Source organism: Hyperolius riggenbachi, chromosome 3 (genome assembly GCF_040937935.1).
Source record: "Hyperolius riggenbachi isolate aHypRig1 chromosome 3, aHypRig1.pri, whole genome shotgun sequence".
Taxonomy (NCBI): domain Eukaryota; kingdom Metazoa; phylum Chordata; class Amphibia; order Anura; family Hyperoliidae; genus Hyperolius; species Hyperolius riggenbachi.
In genome coordinates, this window is record NC_090648.1 from 360,820,296 (window position 1) to 360,840,611 (window position 20,316).

The 20,316-nt window shown below is 46.1% G+C and overlaps 1 protein-coding gene across 1 annotated transcript in view; it reads left to right on the forward strand.

Moving 5' to 3' along the window:
* Positions 1-20,316, forward strand: part of FBXO38 (F-box protein 38) — a 106,390-nt gene that overhangs the window by 48,463 nt on the left and 37,611 nt on the right. The window contains exons 11-12 of the mRNA XM_068277117.1: positions 3,980-4,122; positions 7,415-7,649. Of these exons, the coding sequence (XP_068133218.1) occupies positions 3,980-4,122; positions 7,415-7,649 (378 nt within the window). The remainder of the gene's footprint in view (positions 1-3,979; positions 4,123-7,414; positions 7,650-20,316) is intronic.

Consider the following 20,316-nt stretch of genomic DNA (forward strand, 5'->3'; position numbering starts at 1 on the left):
CGATACGATTCTTTGTACGATTCAATTACGATTCTATTTACGACCCGATTAAATCCGACATGTCCGATCGGGATTCGATTCGATTTGCCATTGTTTTGCAAAGGCAAATCTAACTTAATCGAATTGAATTCCGATCGGACATGTCGGATTTAATCGGGTCGTAAATAGAATCGTAATTGAATCGTACAAAGAATCGTATCGTGTAGATTGGGCTTAAGGATTTTTATGGAGCCATATCTGATGGATGGATAATGTTAGTGTGCTGTCTATTGTGTTCAGATTAGTGAAAAAAAGCTCTAGTTTTTTCATATTCAAAATAGTGAGGTTTATTATTTTAACAACTTTTGATCCATACATTTTTTAGATTGGCCCTGCATATGGTGACCAATAAAACACATATGTTTTATAATGTGGTAGCATCTTACACCCTCCAGCTTTCACCTCCCAGGGCTATCCTAAAAAGTAGTGAAAATGAGTGTGTTTAGCTCAAGTCTTGTATAGCATTACCAGGCCCATCAATGCATGATGGTTATGCTGGCCATACATTACTTGATGTAGATTAGAACATTAGATTGAAAATGATCAGAAAGGGCCTGCCCAAACACTGCACAGTGATTTCCAATAGATTTAAAATCGTGCTAGTGGCTCCTCTGGTGTTAGGCGTCTTCACGGGCACCTGTACCACGTGACTGAGCGCTACATGTGATGTCACTGTGCAAAATGTCACGTGGAACAGACGCTCGAGGAGGCCAGGAGCTGGGCATGGTGAGGGGAGACATACACTTGGGGGGACACCAGCGAGGATTAGAGGGCAGTGGAGTCGAGGAGTCGGAGCAATTTTGGGTACCTGGAGTATTGGTGGTCGCCATATCGAGCAAAGTTAACGCTGTGCACCTGATCGAGCTCTTGCGTCCAAGATATTTCACCATTCCTGATCAAACCATTTAACTGATTTCAGATAGAAATCGGCTAAAGCATTCAACTGATTTTGAACAAACATCAGTGGAACCATTAATTGGATGGCCATGTTGCAGCACTGATTCTCTATAGTTTCAATAAAATTATTGAATCGGAAGGTCAGTTGGCCCGCAGTTTCGAGTAATTTATGGGCACCCTCCACACTTCTTTATTCATTCTCCCTTTAACTCCTTTAGCCACAGGCACGTGAGTCTCACGTCCGCGGCTGCTGCTGCTACACTACCATCACGATGGTCATGGTGACGGGGGATTGGTGGCAGCGGGCAGAAGTCCGCTGAGCCAATCTATGCATATATGGCGAGAATGATCACTCGTTCCAGCCGCTAATCGTTACATTAATGAATGGGAACTTTATTCCCATTCATTCATCTCCCCTCAGGTCCCTGTGATGGCCGGCATCAATGAGATGCCTGCGTCACCTCTGAAGTAATGCCTTACTTCCTATTTGCTTACTTATAGTACGCTAATAGAAAATGTGTGAGGACATCTTGTGGCCAAAATTATACCTACATACATTGGGGACTGAATTTTTTTTTTTATTTATATGTATGTCAAGAGGCTGTATATTGTTAAATTATGGACTTGTAAATAGTGATGGACGTAAAACAGAAAAAATGCACATTTATTTCCAAATAAAATATTGTCATACATTGTACTAGGGATATAATTTAAGCGTTGAAATAACCGGGACAAATGGCCAAATAAAAGGTGTGGCTTTTATTCACAGTAAAACGTTTTATTATAAAACTATAATGTCCGAAAACTGAGGAATTTTTTTTTCTTCTTATTTTCATTAAATGCATTTAAAATAAATACTTATCATAATGTACTACCCAAATAATGCCTAATTGGTGGCAAAAAACAAGGTATAGATCATTTTGTAGTGATAAGTATTGATAAAGTTATTGGGGAATGAATGGGGGAAGCGCTGAAATGTGAAAATTCCTCTTGTCCATAAGGTGAAAACAACCTGTGGGCTGAAGTGGTTAGAGGGAACCTAATCTGAGAAGGATATGGATTTTTCTTTTTTAAAATTAAACCAATTGCCTGACTCTACTGCTGATCCTGTGTCTCTAATACGTTTATTTGCTTAACCACTTGATGACCCACCCTTTACCCCCCCTTAAGGACCAGCGCTGTTTTGAGTGATCTGTGCTGGGTGGGCTGTGCAGCCCCCAGCACAGATCAAGTTGCAGGCAGAGAGATCAGATTGCCCCCCTTTTTTCCCCCCTATGGGGATGATGTGCAGGGGGGGTCTGATCTCTCCTGCCTGCCTGGGTGTTGCGGGGGGGGCACCTCAAAGCCCCCCTCCGCGGCGAAATCCTCCCCCTCCCTCTCCTACCTGGCCCCCCCGGCGATCGAGGCTGCACAGGACACTATCCGTCCTGTGCAGCCAGTGACGGGACGTCCCCTGTCACATGGCGGCGATCCCCGGCCGCTGATTGGCCGGGGATCGCCGATCTGCCTTACGGCGCTGCTGCGCAGCAGCGCCGTACAATGTAAACAAAGCGGATTATTTCCGCTTGTGTTTACATTTAGCCTGCGAGCCGCCATCGGCGGCCCGCAGGCTATTCACGGAGCCCCCCGCCGTGATTTGACAGGAAGCAGCCGCTCGCGCGAGCGGCTGCTTCCTAATTAATCAGCCTGCAGCTGGCGACGCAGTACTGCGTCGCTGGTCCTGCAGCTGCCACTTTGCCGACGCACGGTATAAGCGTGCGGTCGGCAAGTGGTTAATAGAAGGACAACTATTGTAGAAAAATAGTACGGCACACTAAAATGTTTCTTGAAAAAGATCAGTACAATTTCATTGATACAAAGTTGCACTCCCTGTCTAGCCGCTGGATATCTTTAAGCAAAGCCTATGGGATAGTGTCTTGTGCACCTGGTTGGTCGGATGCCTCCTTTTTAATTTTTTTAATCTGACTCTTGTGGTTAACTGGATCCAATAGACAATTGTGTACAATGAGGCCTGATGAAGGGTGTTAATATACCCGAAACTAACGTGTCGTTGCCACCAGAAAAAGATTGTCAATGTCACCAGATACTCATTGTCAACCTTGTCAAGCCAGATTGCCAACTTTTCCAGGAAATAACTATTAATATGCTTTGTTGCTGGTCCTAGAGACCAGAGTCCTAGAATTTCTTGGAGAAAAAGCATTTTTTTTTATTAATTTGTACTTTTTTTTTTTTTTTTTTTTTTTTTTTTTGTATCAATAAAGTTGTACTGATCTTTTTCAAGAAACCTTTTGATGTGCCGTGCTAATTTTCTACACTATCTGACCTTCTGTTAACCAAATATTGTTTGACGGGTGCGGTGGATCACCCCACTAAGGACGTTATTTTTTTTACTTACCACAAGTAAATGTTATGCGTGCATCAAACACCCAAGTTTAACCCTAACAAATCTGGCTTTGCAAATTTGGCCTAATTGGCTTATGAGGCATTGCTCATGCAAATATGCATTTGCTTTCTCATGCCAAATTATGCAGGGTCAAAAACCAATGCCGCAAACCGGTTGCCCTGCGGGGATTAGTTCATGCTACATAGCACTCTCCAGGAGCACCACGGGGAGGCTCACCAATGCCCCCATACAACCGGGGGGCCACGTTTTTTCTTTTTTTGACCCTTTTTTCCTTTGAAATGGTGTAATCCCAAATCTATGTTGATTCTCTAATACTTTTAGCCACAGCTCCTCAACAAGCATGCAGATCTTGTGCTCTGACTGAAGTCAGACTGGATTAGCTGCATGGTTTTTCCAGGTGTGTGATTCAGCCACTACTGCAACCAAAGAGATCATCAGGGCTGCCAAGTAACTGGTTTTGTTTAAAAGAAACCCATCTCCCTCTGTTAAGGTTCCCTTTGTTTCTACACCTTCTAGCATAAATAGTCTGAAATGGATCATATTATAGCTTTATAGAAAAAACCTTTTTCCCAGTTATTGTGTAAGTCATACATTTTGAATTCATCTTGACCTTGACGATAACACGACTCTAATTCTTAGATCATTCCCGCTGGAACCGGCTGGTTGATCTCAGCCTGGTGCGTTGCCATGCCATAAAGTTGGAATCCTTCAGTCAGTTTGTTGAGCTGCTCCCCAGTTTAGAATTTATCTCCTTGGACCAGATGTTTCGGGAACCTCCTAAGGTGAGCTTTTAAGCAGATGTGTTGTAACCTTTGCCTTCTCTTTTACACCAATAGCCTGCTGCTACTAGCAATCTGTAATATGTGGTTTTAAGATAAAATCCTTTGCAGTATGTTCTTGTTAGTGGTTACAGATAATTTGTAAGTACACTTATCTTTTTTTAAACATGCGTTTTTTGCATAAAACCGTATATCCTTTCTTGTTTTCTGATTTAATGTTTTATGTCCCTGAAAGCGGGACACATCCAGAACCACTGGTTTGTATTGTACCTACTGCCGATTAATTGTACAGAGCCAATATAAGCATGCATCTGTTTCAGACTTGTTGGTCCTCGTCATTGCAACACACGGATTCATACATGAAATTTATTTTTTTTAAGCTCTCAACATACAGCGAGACAGCCTGGATTTATCTCTGAAATAAGTCCTCTGTGGAAATATGTCTTCAACTACAGTTACATAATTGCTAATTCAGGGAGGTACAACCACAAGAAAGGACAAGGACCACCATAAATGGCTGCAACATGCTCCATTTGCAAAATACTAAACATGACCATACCAAATTATAGACTACCCCATGGGAGCACTAATGCTGCTCAGAAATAAAGATATATCAAGGGCAGTTTCAAGAAGGACGCTTTTGTCATAAAAATAAAAACCAGGGAATTGGCAGAAGACTTGGGCATGAAGTATGTAAAAATAACATAAAAAATCTAGGGGTTATAAATAATACAGTAATAGATCATAGCTTGGTTACACCAAATAATTGTAGATCTTAACCACTTCCAGACCCCTACTACTCGTATCTCAGCCCCAGTAAACTTCACTTGCACATCAGGGTTGTAGATATGCATGTTTCTTTACTTCCACTGCTCGCGGTAGCAGGCACACTCCAGTTCACCTTCATCAGCGGTCCGTGATCAGTGAATGGGAATGGCTCGCCCGGCTCCTGCAAAGTCCCGACAGTGCTAATTACTATTTCCCCCTCCAGGTCGCTGTGGATAGTGGGGAAAGATGTAATTAGGCTTCCAGCTATTGCTGGGGGCCAAGTAAGTGTTTGTATAGTAATTTGTCCTCCGTCTTTTGACGGCACCCAACTCGCTCACTGAATGCTGCTGTAGCCGTTATTCCTATTACAGCCTGTGGCTGCACCCAAATCTCCGGTGCTGCCTTTACAGCGCTCCATCGGCGAGGTGCCAGAGTTCAAAGTAAAAGAAAAAAAACACAACACTTACTGTGTACTGCTCACAGTACACAGGAAAGAATGTAGGGACATCTAGTGGCCAAAAAATAAAACTACACAACAGTAAATTTAAATTAAATACATAACCCGTTATTTATTAACCCATTATTCCCACCTCCTCCATAGGTACCACCATAAAACTTGTGTAAAAAAAAAAAAAAAAAGTTACCTTTAGGACTCAGCTTTTTTTTAATATGTACAAAAGAATCTCGTTATAGTAAACCTCTGGTTACTGTAAACTCTGTCCTCAGGTCCCAGAAAATGTGTCTGTATAAATATACAATTTATGACCAATTCTGACATAGTAAACTTCTGATACAGTAAACTACTGTTCCTGGTCCCTTGGAGTTTACTATAAAGGGATTCTGCTGTATATAATGTGGGTATATTACTGTTATTTTTGCAAATAATGGCTTGTAATTATTGATATAATATACAGGAACACACAACTTTTTTCCGCCTTAGTAAAGCTGCTGGTAATATACTTTTTTTTTTCTGTGCTGCATTATTGCTCCTGTAGGGTTCTCTATGGAAAAGAATGTGTGAATGAATGGTTGATGTGGAATGAAAATAAATAAATATATATATATATATATATATATATATATATACATATACATATACATACATACATACATATATATATATATATATATATATATATATATATATATATATATATATATATATATATATATATATATATATATATATATATATATATATACCGTATTTTCCGCCGTATAAGACGCACAAAAAATGGGGAGAAAAAGTCACTGCGTCCTTATACGGCAAAGGCAGGGAATCCCCGAGTTACGATCGCCCGCCATTACAAACCGCCGACCCGCCGCATCATCTGGGATTCCCTGCATGATACCAGCCGCGTGTCTGTCATTTAGGTGTGCCGCGTCCCCCTTCCTGACACCTGTGTGGCCGCTCTGACAAGCCCCGTATTCTGTCTCAGTACCTGTGTAAAGTCTTTCATGTCCACCCCGCATGGCCGCTTTGTCCCGCCCCCTAGTCGGTGTCCGTCTCCCGGTGCCTGTTAAAATTAGTGTCAGCCAGCGTATCTTACTGCGTCCACGCCGCCCGGGGATCGCCGATGTCCTCACTTATCGCTTTAGTGATCGGCACTTGTGTAGATGACGTCATCTCCACAAGCGCCGGCCACTAGAGTGAGAAGTGAGGACATCGGCGATCCCCGGGCGGCGTGGACGCAGTAAGATACGCTGGCTGGCACTAATTTTAACAGGCACCGGGAGACGGACACCGACTAGGGGGCGGGACAAAGCGGCCATGCGGGGTGGACATGAAAGACTTTACACAGGTACTGAGACAGAATACGGGGCTTGTCAGAGCGGCCACACAGGTGTCAGGAGGGGGGACATAGAATATGGGGCTTGTCAGAGCGGCCACACAGGTGTCAGGAGGGGGGACATAGAATATGGGGCTTGTCAGAGCGGCCACACAGGTGTCAGGAGGGGGGACATAGAATATGGGGCTTGTCAGAGCGGTGGGACATGTAATATGCAGGGAGATACAGACAAGAGGGCTGGACAGAGGTTACACAGGGGTCAGGAGGGGGGGCAGTCACAGAAGAAAACACCACAGGGGACACCTGGGGACAGAAGCTGGACAGAGGGCAGAAGGAAGGTGGGGGGCACCCAGCGACAGAAGAAGACACCTGGGGATACACAGGGGACACTTGGGGGCAGAAAGTGACACACAGGAGGTCAAAGAGGACAGAAGGGGACTTCTGGGGACACCATTATAAGACGCTCCTGGAATATGGACACACCAGGATTAGTATATATTTTTTTTCCCTGGTTTTTGCCCTCTAAACCTGGGTGCGTCTTATATTCCGGAGCGTCTTATACGGCGCGAAATACGGTATATATATATATATTTTGATTACTACAAGGCATGGAGTTTGCTGAGTATATAAAAATATATATATTTATTTCATAAATATGGGCCACTAGTCAAGAATGAATGACTAAACCTAATATTACTTTATATTTTTTCCCTTTTTTTTTTTTTTTTAAATTAAAGGGTTGTGCTCGTGTTGGTTTAAGTGCAGGCACAGGCATTGGTGTGTCTTCAGCATTAGTAAGCAATCAGAACTCCAACAATGAAAATGATAACAATAACAATCATCAAAACAACAACCTACAGCACAATAATAACCAGCAGCCACACATTCCACCACCACCACAAGAGGAAGTGAATGAAGAAGCAGACATCAGGCCAGAGAACAATGTAGAAGACCAACACATTGCTGCTGAGGGTAAGTTAGTTTTTCCTTCTTTTTTTTTTTTCCTGTTTCCGGGTGGGGGTTTGTGTTCTTCAGCAATTAATCAAACTTCCTGCTAGGAAACATGAAATTCAATGTTTTTGTTGAGACTATTTCTTTTTAGAAATTGTTTTATATTGATGCAGTTTAGCTCACTTATATTGTATTTTTTTTTTTTTTTTTTTTTTGGACTATAAGACTTACTTTTTTCTCCCCCAAAACTGGGGGAAAAAGTCACTGCGTCTTATAATCCAAATGCAGGGAGTTCCTGTCTTGTGAATGCCTGCAAATATGAACCGCAATGTCAGGGACTCCCTGTACTGTGCTTATGCAAAGGAGGACACAGAGGGACAAAACGGAGGACACAAGGGAGAATAGAGGAGGACAGAAGTGGACACGTGGGGGGACACAGGAGGACATAAAGGAGACAGAGGAGGACACAAGGGAGCATGAGGTACAAAGGGGACATAATCCACAAGATGCCCCTTCAACATGGATGCACCAGGTTTAGTATATATTTCTTTCCCCTAGTTTTTGTCCACCTAAACCTAGGTGCAAAAAACAAGTAACCCTTTGCACACTCGCATGCAAATGTTCAAACAAATGCATTCACAGATTCAGACCCCAGACTACGTGCGCTGCCTGGCCAATCAGTGCCAGGCAGCGCCGAGGGGTGGATCGGGACTCCCAATGAAGTCGGTGACGTCATCCCGCCCCGTCACCATGGCGACGGGGGAAGCCCTCCAGGAAATCCCGTTCTTTGAACGAGATTTCCTGATCGGAGATCGCCGAAGGCGATCGAAGAGGGCGGGGGGATGCCGCTGAGCAGCGGCTATCATGTAGCGAGCCCTGGGCTCGCTACATGATTTAAAAAAAAAAAAAAAAAAACTGACGCGCTGCCTCCTGGCGGAATTTTTCATACCGCCAGGAGGGTTAAAGAGCGTCTGAAGCGGGAAAAAAATTTGCTAAATTTACCATAGCATTCGCTTCAGAACTCTCACCAGCGCTGAACCGCCGCATTCCCGGCGAAAAACGAGGGCTGCAAACCCCCCAAATCTCCGGGGGGTCTAAGGACGGCGCTTCATGAAAGGGGCAGAGCTCTCTGCTGCAGCTCTGCCTCTTTGCTAATGTCCATCGCGGCGGATCGCCGCCTCTCCCCGCCCCTCTCACTCTTTCTTCACAGAGAGGGGCGGGGAGAGGCAGCGATCCGCGCGGCGATCGACAGCAGAAGAGGCGGAGCTACAGCGAATAGCTCAGCCTCTCAGGGCAGCAGAATCGTTGCCCGGGGATTTGGGGGGTCTGCAGCCCTCGTTTTTCGCCGGGAATGCGACGGTTTAGCGCTGGTGAGACTTCTGAAGCTAATGCGAAGGTAAATATAGCAAAAAAAATTCGCTTCAGAGTCTCTGACCACTTGCCGACCGCCCACTACCTATGGGCGTCGGCAAGGTGGCTCCCCCAGGACCGCGTAACGCCGTTCGGCACCTGGGGGACTAATTAGCTGGGGTTCGTGCGCAGGGATGCGTGCACATTCGCCGGCATTAGGCCCCGCCCACCTGGGACATCAACCCGCCGGCCAATTAGCAGAGGCGGCGGGTTGTTAACCCTACGATCTCTCCGTTTCTAAAGTATGATTCACTTTGTTAAGCTAACAAAGTGTATTATACTGGCTGCTTCCTCTCCTGGTGGTCCCAGTGATCGAGCGATCACCAGGGGAGGAGGCAGCTGTGTATGTAAAAGCACACACACACTAATCCTGTCCCCCTGATCGCCCACAGCACCCCTCAGACCTCCCCCCTCCAATCACCCCCACAGACCACTGTTTGCACCCAATCACCCATCAATCATCCCCTGTCACTATCTGTCAACGCTATATTGCAGATTAGGTCCTAAACTTCCCCCGGGGGCTCCTGAGCACCCCTCCCCCCCCACTCACACACACACACACACACACACACACACACACACCCTCAGATCTTCCCCAGACCCCCACTCCCCGTGTACTGTATACATCTATTATCCCCTGATCCCCTGTAATCACCCATCAATCACCACTTGTCACCACCTGTCACCCTAACCTGCCCCTTGCGGGCACCTGATCAGCCACCCACACCCTCAGATCACCTGCAGATCCTACACATGACCTCCCCAGTGCATTGATTGCATCTATTCCCCCCCCCCCCCCCAATCACCCCCTGAGGCACCCATCGATCACCTCCTGTCACCCCCTAGCACTCCTACCCATCAGGTCAGGCCCTAATCTGCCCCCTGGGCTTCTGATCACCCGCCCACACCCTCAGATCTCCCTCAGACCCCTCTGATCAACTCGCCAGTGCATTGCTTGCATATATTCTCCCCTGTAATCACCTACTGATAACCCATCAATCACCCCCTGTCACCACCTGTCACTGCTACCCATCAGATCAGACCCTAATCTGCCCCTTGGGGACATCCAAACACCCGGCCACAACCTCAGACCCCTCCTGATCACCTCCCCTGTGCATTGATTGCATCTATTCCCCCCCCCCCCCAATCACTCCCTGAGGCACCCATCAATCACCTCCTGTCACCCCCTAGCATGCCTACCCATCAGATCAGGCCCTAATCTGCCCCCTGTAGGCTTCTGATCACCCGCCCACACCCTCAGATCTCCCTCAGACCCCTCTGATCAACTCGCCAGTGCATTGCTTGCATATATTCTCCCCTGTAATCACCTACTGATAACCCATCAATCACCCCCTGTCACCACCTGTCACTGCTACTCATCAGATCAGACCCTAATCTGCCCCTTGGGGACACCCCAACACCCGCCCACAACCTCAGACCCCTCCTGATCACCTCCCCAGTGCATTGATTGCATCTATTTCCCCCCCCAATCACCCCCTGAGGGCACCCATCAATCACCTCCTGTCACCCCCTAGCATGCCTACCCATCAGATCAGGCCCTAATCTGCCCCCTGTAGGCTTCTGATCACCCGCCCACACCCTCAGATCCCCCTGTCACTATCCTAGTGATCTAAAAGCAGTGATCAGTGAAAACAGTCACTTTTTTAGTATCATTAGTGTTAACAGTTAATCAGCATTGCTACTACATAGAATCTGTAAGTGATCATTACTGATCGCAGTCAGCTCTTTATTGGGGTCACTAGTATACACTAAAAACGCAGTGTTTGCCGATCAGGCCCGATCGTTCGCCTGCACTTGCGTTCAGCCCGCCCCACCGCAGTGACAGAATTTTTTTTTCTGATCACTGCCAAAAACACTGTACAATAGCTGTGGTGCTGTAAAGATCAGTTTGGTTTTTTTTGTTTTGGGCGGTTGCGTATTGTGTGGCATAATGGTTGGTCACTATTAAGTCTTAGAGATCCACGGTGCAGAACAGATGAAAAAAGTCTAGGGCTGATCCTAGATTATCTGTCTCCACCTGGACTCCAGACTGGGCGGTGAAAGGGGGCAGTACGGTTGCGGCGGAACCAGGGGATTGCCAATTGGGATTTGCCAGCACATCTGGGAAACTATGAGTAGTACGGGCCCGTTTTGCTGGTGGCTGCGACTCAGGTCTTAATGCATGTGCCACCGAACCAGTTTCTACTACCATGCTGGTGCTCGCCACTTCACCAGGGTCTATGGTAGTACTGGTGCTAGGTCCAGGAGATGCTATGCTGGTGCATGCCTCACCAAGAAAACTTGGATCAGCACTAGCACCACTGTGCTGCCCTTGAGTCTGATCCTGTGGTCTAGTGACATGGGGTGTGGTACGCCTGGCTCTAGCCAGGACCTCAACCTCGTCATTGCTATCGGTCAGAGAGCCACTGCAGTTCGTATTCTGACACGGATGATTAGTCAGATGAGAATTCCCAATCGCACTCACCCCACTGGGCCTATTCAACGGAATACCCCTTTTTTGCCATGGTAGACTGCTAAATTTAGGCGGTATTCCTCTGAGACTACCCAGGAAAAAGAGCACCTACCTAGTAAAAGGGAGTACTTGTGAAGTAGAAAGCAGTGGTCACAGAGTTTTGATAAAACTCACATGGTAGCTTCTCGCAACCGCCAATCCGAGAAGCTACCATTCCCAGCCTTTTCAGTGGAAACCACTCCAAGTTTCCAAACTTAACATTTTTTGGGGTCTTCTCCTTAAAGGGAACCTAAACTGAGAAGGATCTGGATTTTTCCTTTTAACCACCCTGGCGTTCTGATAAGATCGCCAGGGAGGCTGCGGGAGGGTTTTTTTTAAATTAAAAAAAAACTATTTCATGCAGCCAACTGAAAGTTGGCTGCATGAAAGCCCACTAGATGGCGCTCCGGAGGCGTTCTTCCGATCGCCTCCGGCGGCCAGAATAAACAAGGAAGGCCGCAATGAGCGGCCTTCCTTGTTTTGCTTACACCGTCGCCATAGCGACGAGCGGAGTGACGTCATGGACGTCAGCCGACGTCCTGACGTCAGACACATCCGATCCAGCCCTTAGCGCTGGCCGGAACTTTTTGTTCCGGCTGCGCAGGGCTCAGGCGGCTGGGGGGACCCTCTTTCGCCGCTGCTCGCGGCGAATCGCCGCAGAGCGGCGGCGATCGGGCAGCACACGCGGCTGGCAAAGTGCCGGCTGCGTGTGCTGCACTTTATTTGGGGCAAATCGGCCCAGCAGGGCCTGAGCGGCAGGCTCCGGCGGTACTGGACGAGCTGAGCTCGTCCATACCGCCCAGCTGGTTAAAATAATCCCAGTTGCCTGACTCTCCTGCTGATCCTCTGTCTCTAATACTTTTAGCCACAGCCCCTGAACAAGCATGCAGATCAGGTGCTCTGACTGAAGTCAGACTGGATCAGCCGCATGCTTGTTTCAGGTGTGTAATCCAGCCACTACTGCAGCCAAAGAGATCAACCGTACTGACAAGCAACTGGATTTGTTTAAAAGGAAATATCCATATCCCTCTCAGTTTAGGTTCCCTTTAACATGGGTCTAGTCAAAAAGAATGTATTGCAGTCTTATTGGTCTACGCACCCAATACATTACATGCCCATGTTCTCTGCTGCCATGTCCAGATTTGAGAACTTCCTGCACGTCAGTGCCAATACAACCGGTCATCTAAGAGACCACCCTGCTTATGACCGGTTCCACAAAATTCGGCCCCTCATAGACCACCTGTCATCAAAATTTGCAGATGCTTATACCCCTGAACAGTCATTTTGAGGCATTTGGTTTCCAGACTACTCCTCACAGTTTATGGCCCCTAAAATGCCAGGGCAGTATAGGAACCCCACAAGTGACCCCATTTTAGAAAGAAAACACCCCAAGGTATTCCGTTAGGTGTATGGTGAGTTCTTAGAAGATTTTATTTTTTGTCACAAGTTAGTGGAAAAAGACACTTTGTGGAAAAAAAAAAAAAAAATATTTCCGCTAATTTGTAACAAAAAATAAAATCTTCTATGAACTCGCCATACTCCTAACGGAATACCTTGGGGTGACGTCTTTCAAAAACGGGGTCACTGGTGGGGTTCCTATACTGCCCTGGCATTTTAGGGGCCCTAAACCTAGAGTAGTCTGGTAATCAAATGCCTCAAAATGACCTGTGAAATCCTAAAGGTACTCAGGACTTTGGGCCCCTTAGCGCACCTAGGCTGCAAAAAAGTGTCACACGTGGTATCGCCGTACTCAGGAGAAGTAGTATAACGTGTTTTGGGGTGTATTTTTACACATACCCATGCTGGGTGGGAGAAATATCTTTGTAAATGGACAATTGTGTGTAAAACAAAACAAAAAAAATCTCATTTACAGCGCTAAGGGGCCCAAAGTCCTATGAGCACCTTTAGGCTTTACAGGGGTGCTTACAATTTAGCACCCCCAAAATGCCAGGACAGTAAACACACCCAACAAATGACTCCATTTTGGAAAGTAGACACCCCAAAGTATTCAGAGAGGGGCATGATGAGTCTATGGCAGATTTAATTTTTTTTTTTTTGTCACAAGTTAGCAGAAATAGAAACCTTTTTTTTTAAATTTTATTTTTTTGTCACAAAGTGTCATATTCCGCTAACTTGTGACAAATATGGGGGTCATTTGGGGGGTATTTATACTATCCTGGAATTCTAGCACCTCATGAAACATGACAGGTGCTCAGAAAAGTCAGAGATTCTTCAAAATGGGAAAATTCACTTTTTTGCACCATAGTTTGTAAACGCTATAAGTTTTACCCAAACAAAAAAAAAACCCAATAAGTGTCTATTGATCAGACATTTAGCACAATAAATTTAGACAAAAATGTATATGGAAATTTTACTTTATTTGAAAAATGTCAGCACAGAAAGTAAAAAAAAATCTTTTTTTTTTTTTGTTTTTTTTTTTTTTTGACAAAATTCATGTCTTTTTTGATGAGTATAATAAAAACTAAAAATCACTGCAGCAATCAAATGGCACCAAAAGAAAGCTGTATTAGGTGGTAGGTTGTATGACCGCGCAATAAACCGTTAAAGCTGCAGTGGTCTGAATGGGAAAAAGTGTCTGGTCCTTAAAGAGAACCCGAGGTGGGAATTACTTTTACTATTGGGGCACAGAGGCTGGTTGTGCGCACTAAGACCAGCCTCTGTTGCCCCATCGTGTGCCTCCATGTCCCCCCTGCTCGCCGCTATACCCCCCGCATTGCTGGCGACACGCAGCGTGTCGCCAGCTCAATGTTTACCTTGCGCTGTCAGTCAGCGCTGCTCCCCTGCCTCCTCCGCATCGGCGCACCCGCCCGTGTCCCTTCCCTCCCGCTGATAGGAGGGAAGTGACGCGGCGGGTGGCGCCGATGCGGAGGAGGCGGGGGAGCGGCGCTGACTGACAGCGCAAGGTAAACATTGAGCTGGCGACACAGCCAGCAATGCGGGGGGTATAGCGGCGAGCAGGGGGGACATGGAGGCACACGATGGGGCAACAGAGGCTGGTCTTAGTGCGCACAACCAGCCTCTGTGCCCCAATAGTAAAAGTAATTCCCACCTCGGGTTCTCTTTAAAGGGAAACTGTACTGAGTAAAATTATTTAAAATAAACACATGAGGCAAATGAACATTATATAGTTACCTTGCTATCAGTTCCTCTCAGAAGGTCACCATTTTCTTCTGACAATGATCCCTTCCAGTTCTGACAACATTTTGTCAGAACTGAAATAAATCAGTTGCTGTCAGTTATTTATCAGTTGTTGTCAGTTATAGCTGAGAGGACAACTGCTGTGCCAAGTAATGTCTATATTTCCCTATGGCTCAAGTGGGCGATGTTACAGTTTTACTGTGTGCTGACCAGAAAGCTGTTATAGGGTAATGTCCATTTTCAAGATGGAGGCCAGAGAATTCCTTTGATCACAGTGGACAAACAGGACGCGGGAAAGGAGAAAGAGATTGAGGAGTAGACTACACGGGAGGTAAGTATGACTTGTGTATGTTTATTTTGACTTTTAATTTTCAGTTCAGGTTTTCTAAAAATCTACTCGGCAGAACTGAAAAGGTTTGGTGTTTCTTAACAGTTTCACAGCATCAGAACTTTGTTTTTCTTACCAAAGCATCATTTTTAGCTGCATTTTTTACCTAAGCTCCACCCATCAAAGAAAAAAAGCCCGGGCTTTTTTCCCTGATGCTGTGCAGAGCATAATGGGATTTCCTATGTTGTTGTTCACATTGCCTAGCAACTGGGAGAGGTGCTCAGGACAGAGGACAGTTGGAACTGTGTATCATGCTCCCTGTCACCTCCTTTCAACCAAAAAGATGGCTGCCATCATGAAATCAAACATTTGCCTGTTCTTTTAAAACAGTGTGGGTAATAGATTATATTACCTAACTATTTTAATTAACATAACTAATGTAACTTAATGACAGTATATTTGTTTAGGCTGGAGTTATTCTTTAAGGGGTTTTAAGGCTGCAATCCTTAACCACATAACGACCGCCCCCAGCCGATGGGCGGCGGCAAAGTCTGGGCCCAAACGACCGCAATACGCCCATCGGCGGGGGCGGCTGCGGGAGTGGCTATGCGGCGATCGCGTCATTCGTGACGCGATCAGCCGCCGGGGACTGGCTCCGCCCCCCGTTCGCCGTAACCCGCCGGCCGTTCGGAAGCGCCGGCGGGTTACTGGCATCCGGATCGCCGCTGCAACAGTGTATAATAGGCTTTGTAATGTATACAAAGCCTATTATACTGGCTGCCTCCTGCCCTGGTGGTCCCAGTGTCCGAGGGACCACCAGGGCAGGCTGCAGCCACCCTAGTCTGCACCAAACACACTGATTTCCCCCCCCCCTGCCCCCTGATCGCCCACAGCACCCCTCAGACCCCCCCCTGCCCACCCCCCAGACCACTGTTTGCACCCAGTCACCCTCCTAATCACCCATCAATCACTCCCTGTCACTATCTGTCAACGCTATTTTTTTTTTAAGTCCCTAATCTGCCCCCTACTCCCTCCTGATCACCCCCCCACCCCTCAGATTCTCCCCAGACCCCCCCCAGACCCCCCCCCCCCCCGTGTACTGTATGCATCTATCCCCCCTGATCACCTGTCAATCACCTGTCAATCACCTGTCAATCACCTGTCAATCACCCGTCAATCACCCCCTGTCACTGCCACCCATCAATCAGCCCCTGATCTGCCCCTTGCGGGCAATCTGATCACCCCCCCACACCAATAGATCGCCCGCAGATCCGACATCAGATCACCTCCCAAATCCATTGTTTACATCTATTCTCTCCTCTAAACACCCACTAATTACCCATCAATCACCCCCTATCACCACCTGTCACTGTTACCCATCAGATTAGACCCTAATCTGCCCCTTGCGGGCACCCAATCACCTGCCCACACGCTCAGATTGCCCTCAGACCCCCCCCTTATCAATTCGCCCGTGCAATATTTACATCTGTTCTCCCCTGTAATAACCCACTGATTACCTGTCAATCACCCATCAATCACCCCCTGTCACTGCCACCCATCAATCACCCCCTGTCACTGCCACCCATCAATCAGCCCCTAACCTGCCCCTTGCGGGCAATCTGATCACCCACCCACACCAATAGATCGCCCGCAGATCCGACATCAGATCACCTCCCAAATCCATTGTTTACATCTATTCTCTCCTCTAAACACCCACTAATTACCCATCAATCACCCCCTATCACCACCTGTCACTGTTACCCATCAGATTAGACCCTAATCTGCCCCTTGCGGGCACCCAATCACCTGCCCACACGCTCAGATTGCCCTCAGACCCCCCCCTTATCAATTCGCCCGTGCAATATTTACATCTGTTCTCCCCTGTAATAACCCACTGATTACCTGTCAATCACCCATCAATCACCCCCTGTCACTGCCACCCATCAATCACCCCCTGTCACTGCCACCCATCAATCAGCCCCTAACCTGCCCCTTGCGGGCAATCTGATCACCCACCCACACCAATAGATCGCCCGCAGATCCGACATCAGATCACCTCCCAAATCCATTGTTTACATCTATTCTCTCCTCTAAACACCCACTAATTACCCATCAATCACCCCCTATCACCACCTGTCACTGTTACCCATCAGATTAGACCCTAATCTGCCCCTTGCGGGCACCCAATCACCCGCCCACACCTCAGAACGCCCTCAGACCCCAGCCCTGATCACCTCGCCAGTGCATTGCTTGCATCTATTTCCCCCCTCTAATCACACCTTGAGACACCCATCAATCACCTCCTGTCACCCCCTAGCACACCTACCCATCAGATCAGGCCCTAATTTGCCCCGTGTGGGCTCCTGATCACTCGGCCAAACCCTCAGATCCCCCTCAGACCCCCTTCCGATCACCTCCCCAGTGCATTGATTGCATCTATTTTCCCCTCTAACCGCCCCCTGAGACACCCATCAATCACCTCCTGTCACCCCCCTAGCACTCCTATCCATCAGATCAGGCCCAATACATCCTGTCATCTAAGAGGCCACCCTGCTTATGACCGATTCCACAAAATTTGCCCCCTCATAGACCACCTGTCATCAAAATTTGCAGATGCTTATACCCCTGAACAGTCATTTTGAGAAATTTGGTTTCCAGACTACTCACAGTTTTGGGCCCGTAAAATGCCAGGGCAGTATAGGAACCCCACAAGTGACCCCATTTTAGAAAGAAGACACCCCAAGGTATTCTGTTAGGTGTATGATGAGTTCATAGAATATTTTATTTTTTGTCAAAAGTTAGCGGAAATTGGATTGTTATTGTTTTTTTCACAAAGTGTCATTTTTCACTAACTTGTGAGAAAAAATAAAATCTTCTATGAACTCACCATACCCCTAACGGAATACCTTGGGGTGTCTTCTTTCTAAAATGGGGTCACTTGTGGGGTTCCTATACTGCCCTGGCATTTTAGGGGCCCTAAACCGTGAGGAGTAGTCTAGAAAACAAATGCCTCAAAATGACCTGTGAATAGGACGTTGGGCCCCTTAGCGCACCTAGGCTGCAAAAAAGTGTCACACATGTGGTATCGCCATACTCAGGAGAAGTAGTATAATGTGTTTTGTGGTGTATTTTTACACATACCCATGCTGGGTGGGAGAAATCTCTCTGTAAATGGACAATTGTGTGTAAAAAAAATCAAAAATGTGTCATTTACAGAGATATTTCTCCCACCCAGCATGGTTATATGTAAAAATACACCACAAAACACATTATACTACTTCTTCTGAGTACGGCGATACCACATGTGTGACACTTTTTTGCAGCCTAACTGTGCTAAGGGGCCCAAAGTCCAATGAGTACCTTTAGGATTTCACAGGTCATTTTGAGACATTTGGGTTCAAGACTACTCCTCACGGTTTAGGGCCCCTAAAATGCCAGGGCAGTATAGGAACCCCACAAGTGACCCCATTTTAGAAAGAAGACACCCCAAGGTATTCTTTTAGGTGTATGATGAGTTCATAGAAGATTTTATTTTTTGTCACAAGTTAGCGGAAATTGATATGTATTGTTTTTTTTTTCACAAAGTGTCATTTTCCGCTAACTTGTGACAAAAAAAAAATCTTCTATGAACTCACCATACTCCTAACAGAATACCTTGGGGTGTCTTCTTTCTAAAATGGGGTCACTTGTGGGGTTCCTATACTGCCCTGGCATTTTAGGGGCCCTAAACCGTGAGGAGTAGTCTAGAATCCAAATGCCTCAAAATGACCTGTGAATAGGACGTTAGGCCCCTTAGCGCACCTAGGTTGCAAAAAAGTGTCACACATGTGGTATCGCCGTACTCAGAAGAAGTAGTATAATGTGTTTTGGGGTGTATTTTTATACATACCCATGCTGGGTGGGAGAAATCTCTCTGTAAATGGACAATTGTGTGTAAAAAAAATCAAATAATTGTCATTTACAGAGATATTTCTCCCACCCAGCATGGGTATGTGTAAAAATACACCCCAAAACACATTATACTACTTCTCCTGAGTACGGCGGTACCACATGTGTGGCACTTTTTTGCACCCTAAGTGCGCTAAGGGGCCCAAAGTCCAATGAGTACCTTTAGGATTTCACAGGTCATTTTGCCACATTTGGTTTCAAGACTACTCCTCACGGTTTAGGGCCCCTAAAATGCCAGGGCAGTATAGGAACCCCACAAATGACTCCATTTTAGAAAGAAGACACCCCAAGGTATTCCGTTAGGAGAATGGCGAGTTCATAGAAGATTTTATTTTTTGTCACAAGTTAGCGGAAAATGACACTTTGTGAAAAAAAACAATTACAATCAATTTCCGCTAACTTGTGACAAAAAAAAAAAATCTTCTATGAACTCACCATACATCTAACGGAATACCTTGGGGTGTCTTCTTTCTAAAATGGGGTAATTTGTGGGGTTCCTATACTGTCCTGGCATTTTAGGGGCCCTAAACCGTGAGGAGTAGTCTTGAAACGAAATTTCTCAAAATGACCTGTGAAATCCTAAAGGTACTCATTGGACTTTGGGCCCCTTAGCGCAGTTAGGGTGCAAAAAAGTGCCACACATGTGGTATCGCCGTACTCAGGAGAAGTAGTATAATGTGTTTTGGGGTGTATTTTTCCACATACCCATGCTGAGTGGGAGAAATATCTCTATAAATAGACAATTGTGTGTAAAAAAAATAAAAAAATTGTCATTTACGGAGATATTTCTCCCACCCAGCATGTGTATGTGTAAAAATACACCCCAAAACACATTATACTACTTTTCCTGAGTACGGCAATACCACATGTGTGGCACTTTTTTGCGGCCTAACTGCGCTAAGGGGCCCAAAGTCCAATGAGCATCTTTAGGCTTTACAGGGGTGCTTACAATTAGGCACCCCCCAAATGCCAGGACAGTAAACACACCCCACAAATGACCCCATTCTGGAAAGTAGACACTTCAAGGTATTCAGAGAGGAGCATAGTGAGTCCGTGGCAGATTTCATTTTTTTTTGTCGCAAGTTAGAAGAAATGGAAACTTTTTTTTTTTTTTTTTTTTGTCACAAACTGTCATTTTCCGCTAACTTGTGACAAAAAATAAAATCTTCTATGAACTCACCATGCCTCTCACTGAATACTTTGGGATGTCTTCTTTCCAAAATGGGGTCATTTGGGGGGTATTTGTACTATCCTGGAATTTTAGCCCCTCATGAAACATGACAGGTGCGCAGAAAAGTCAGAGATGCTTGAAAATGGGAAAATTCACTTTT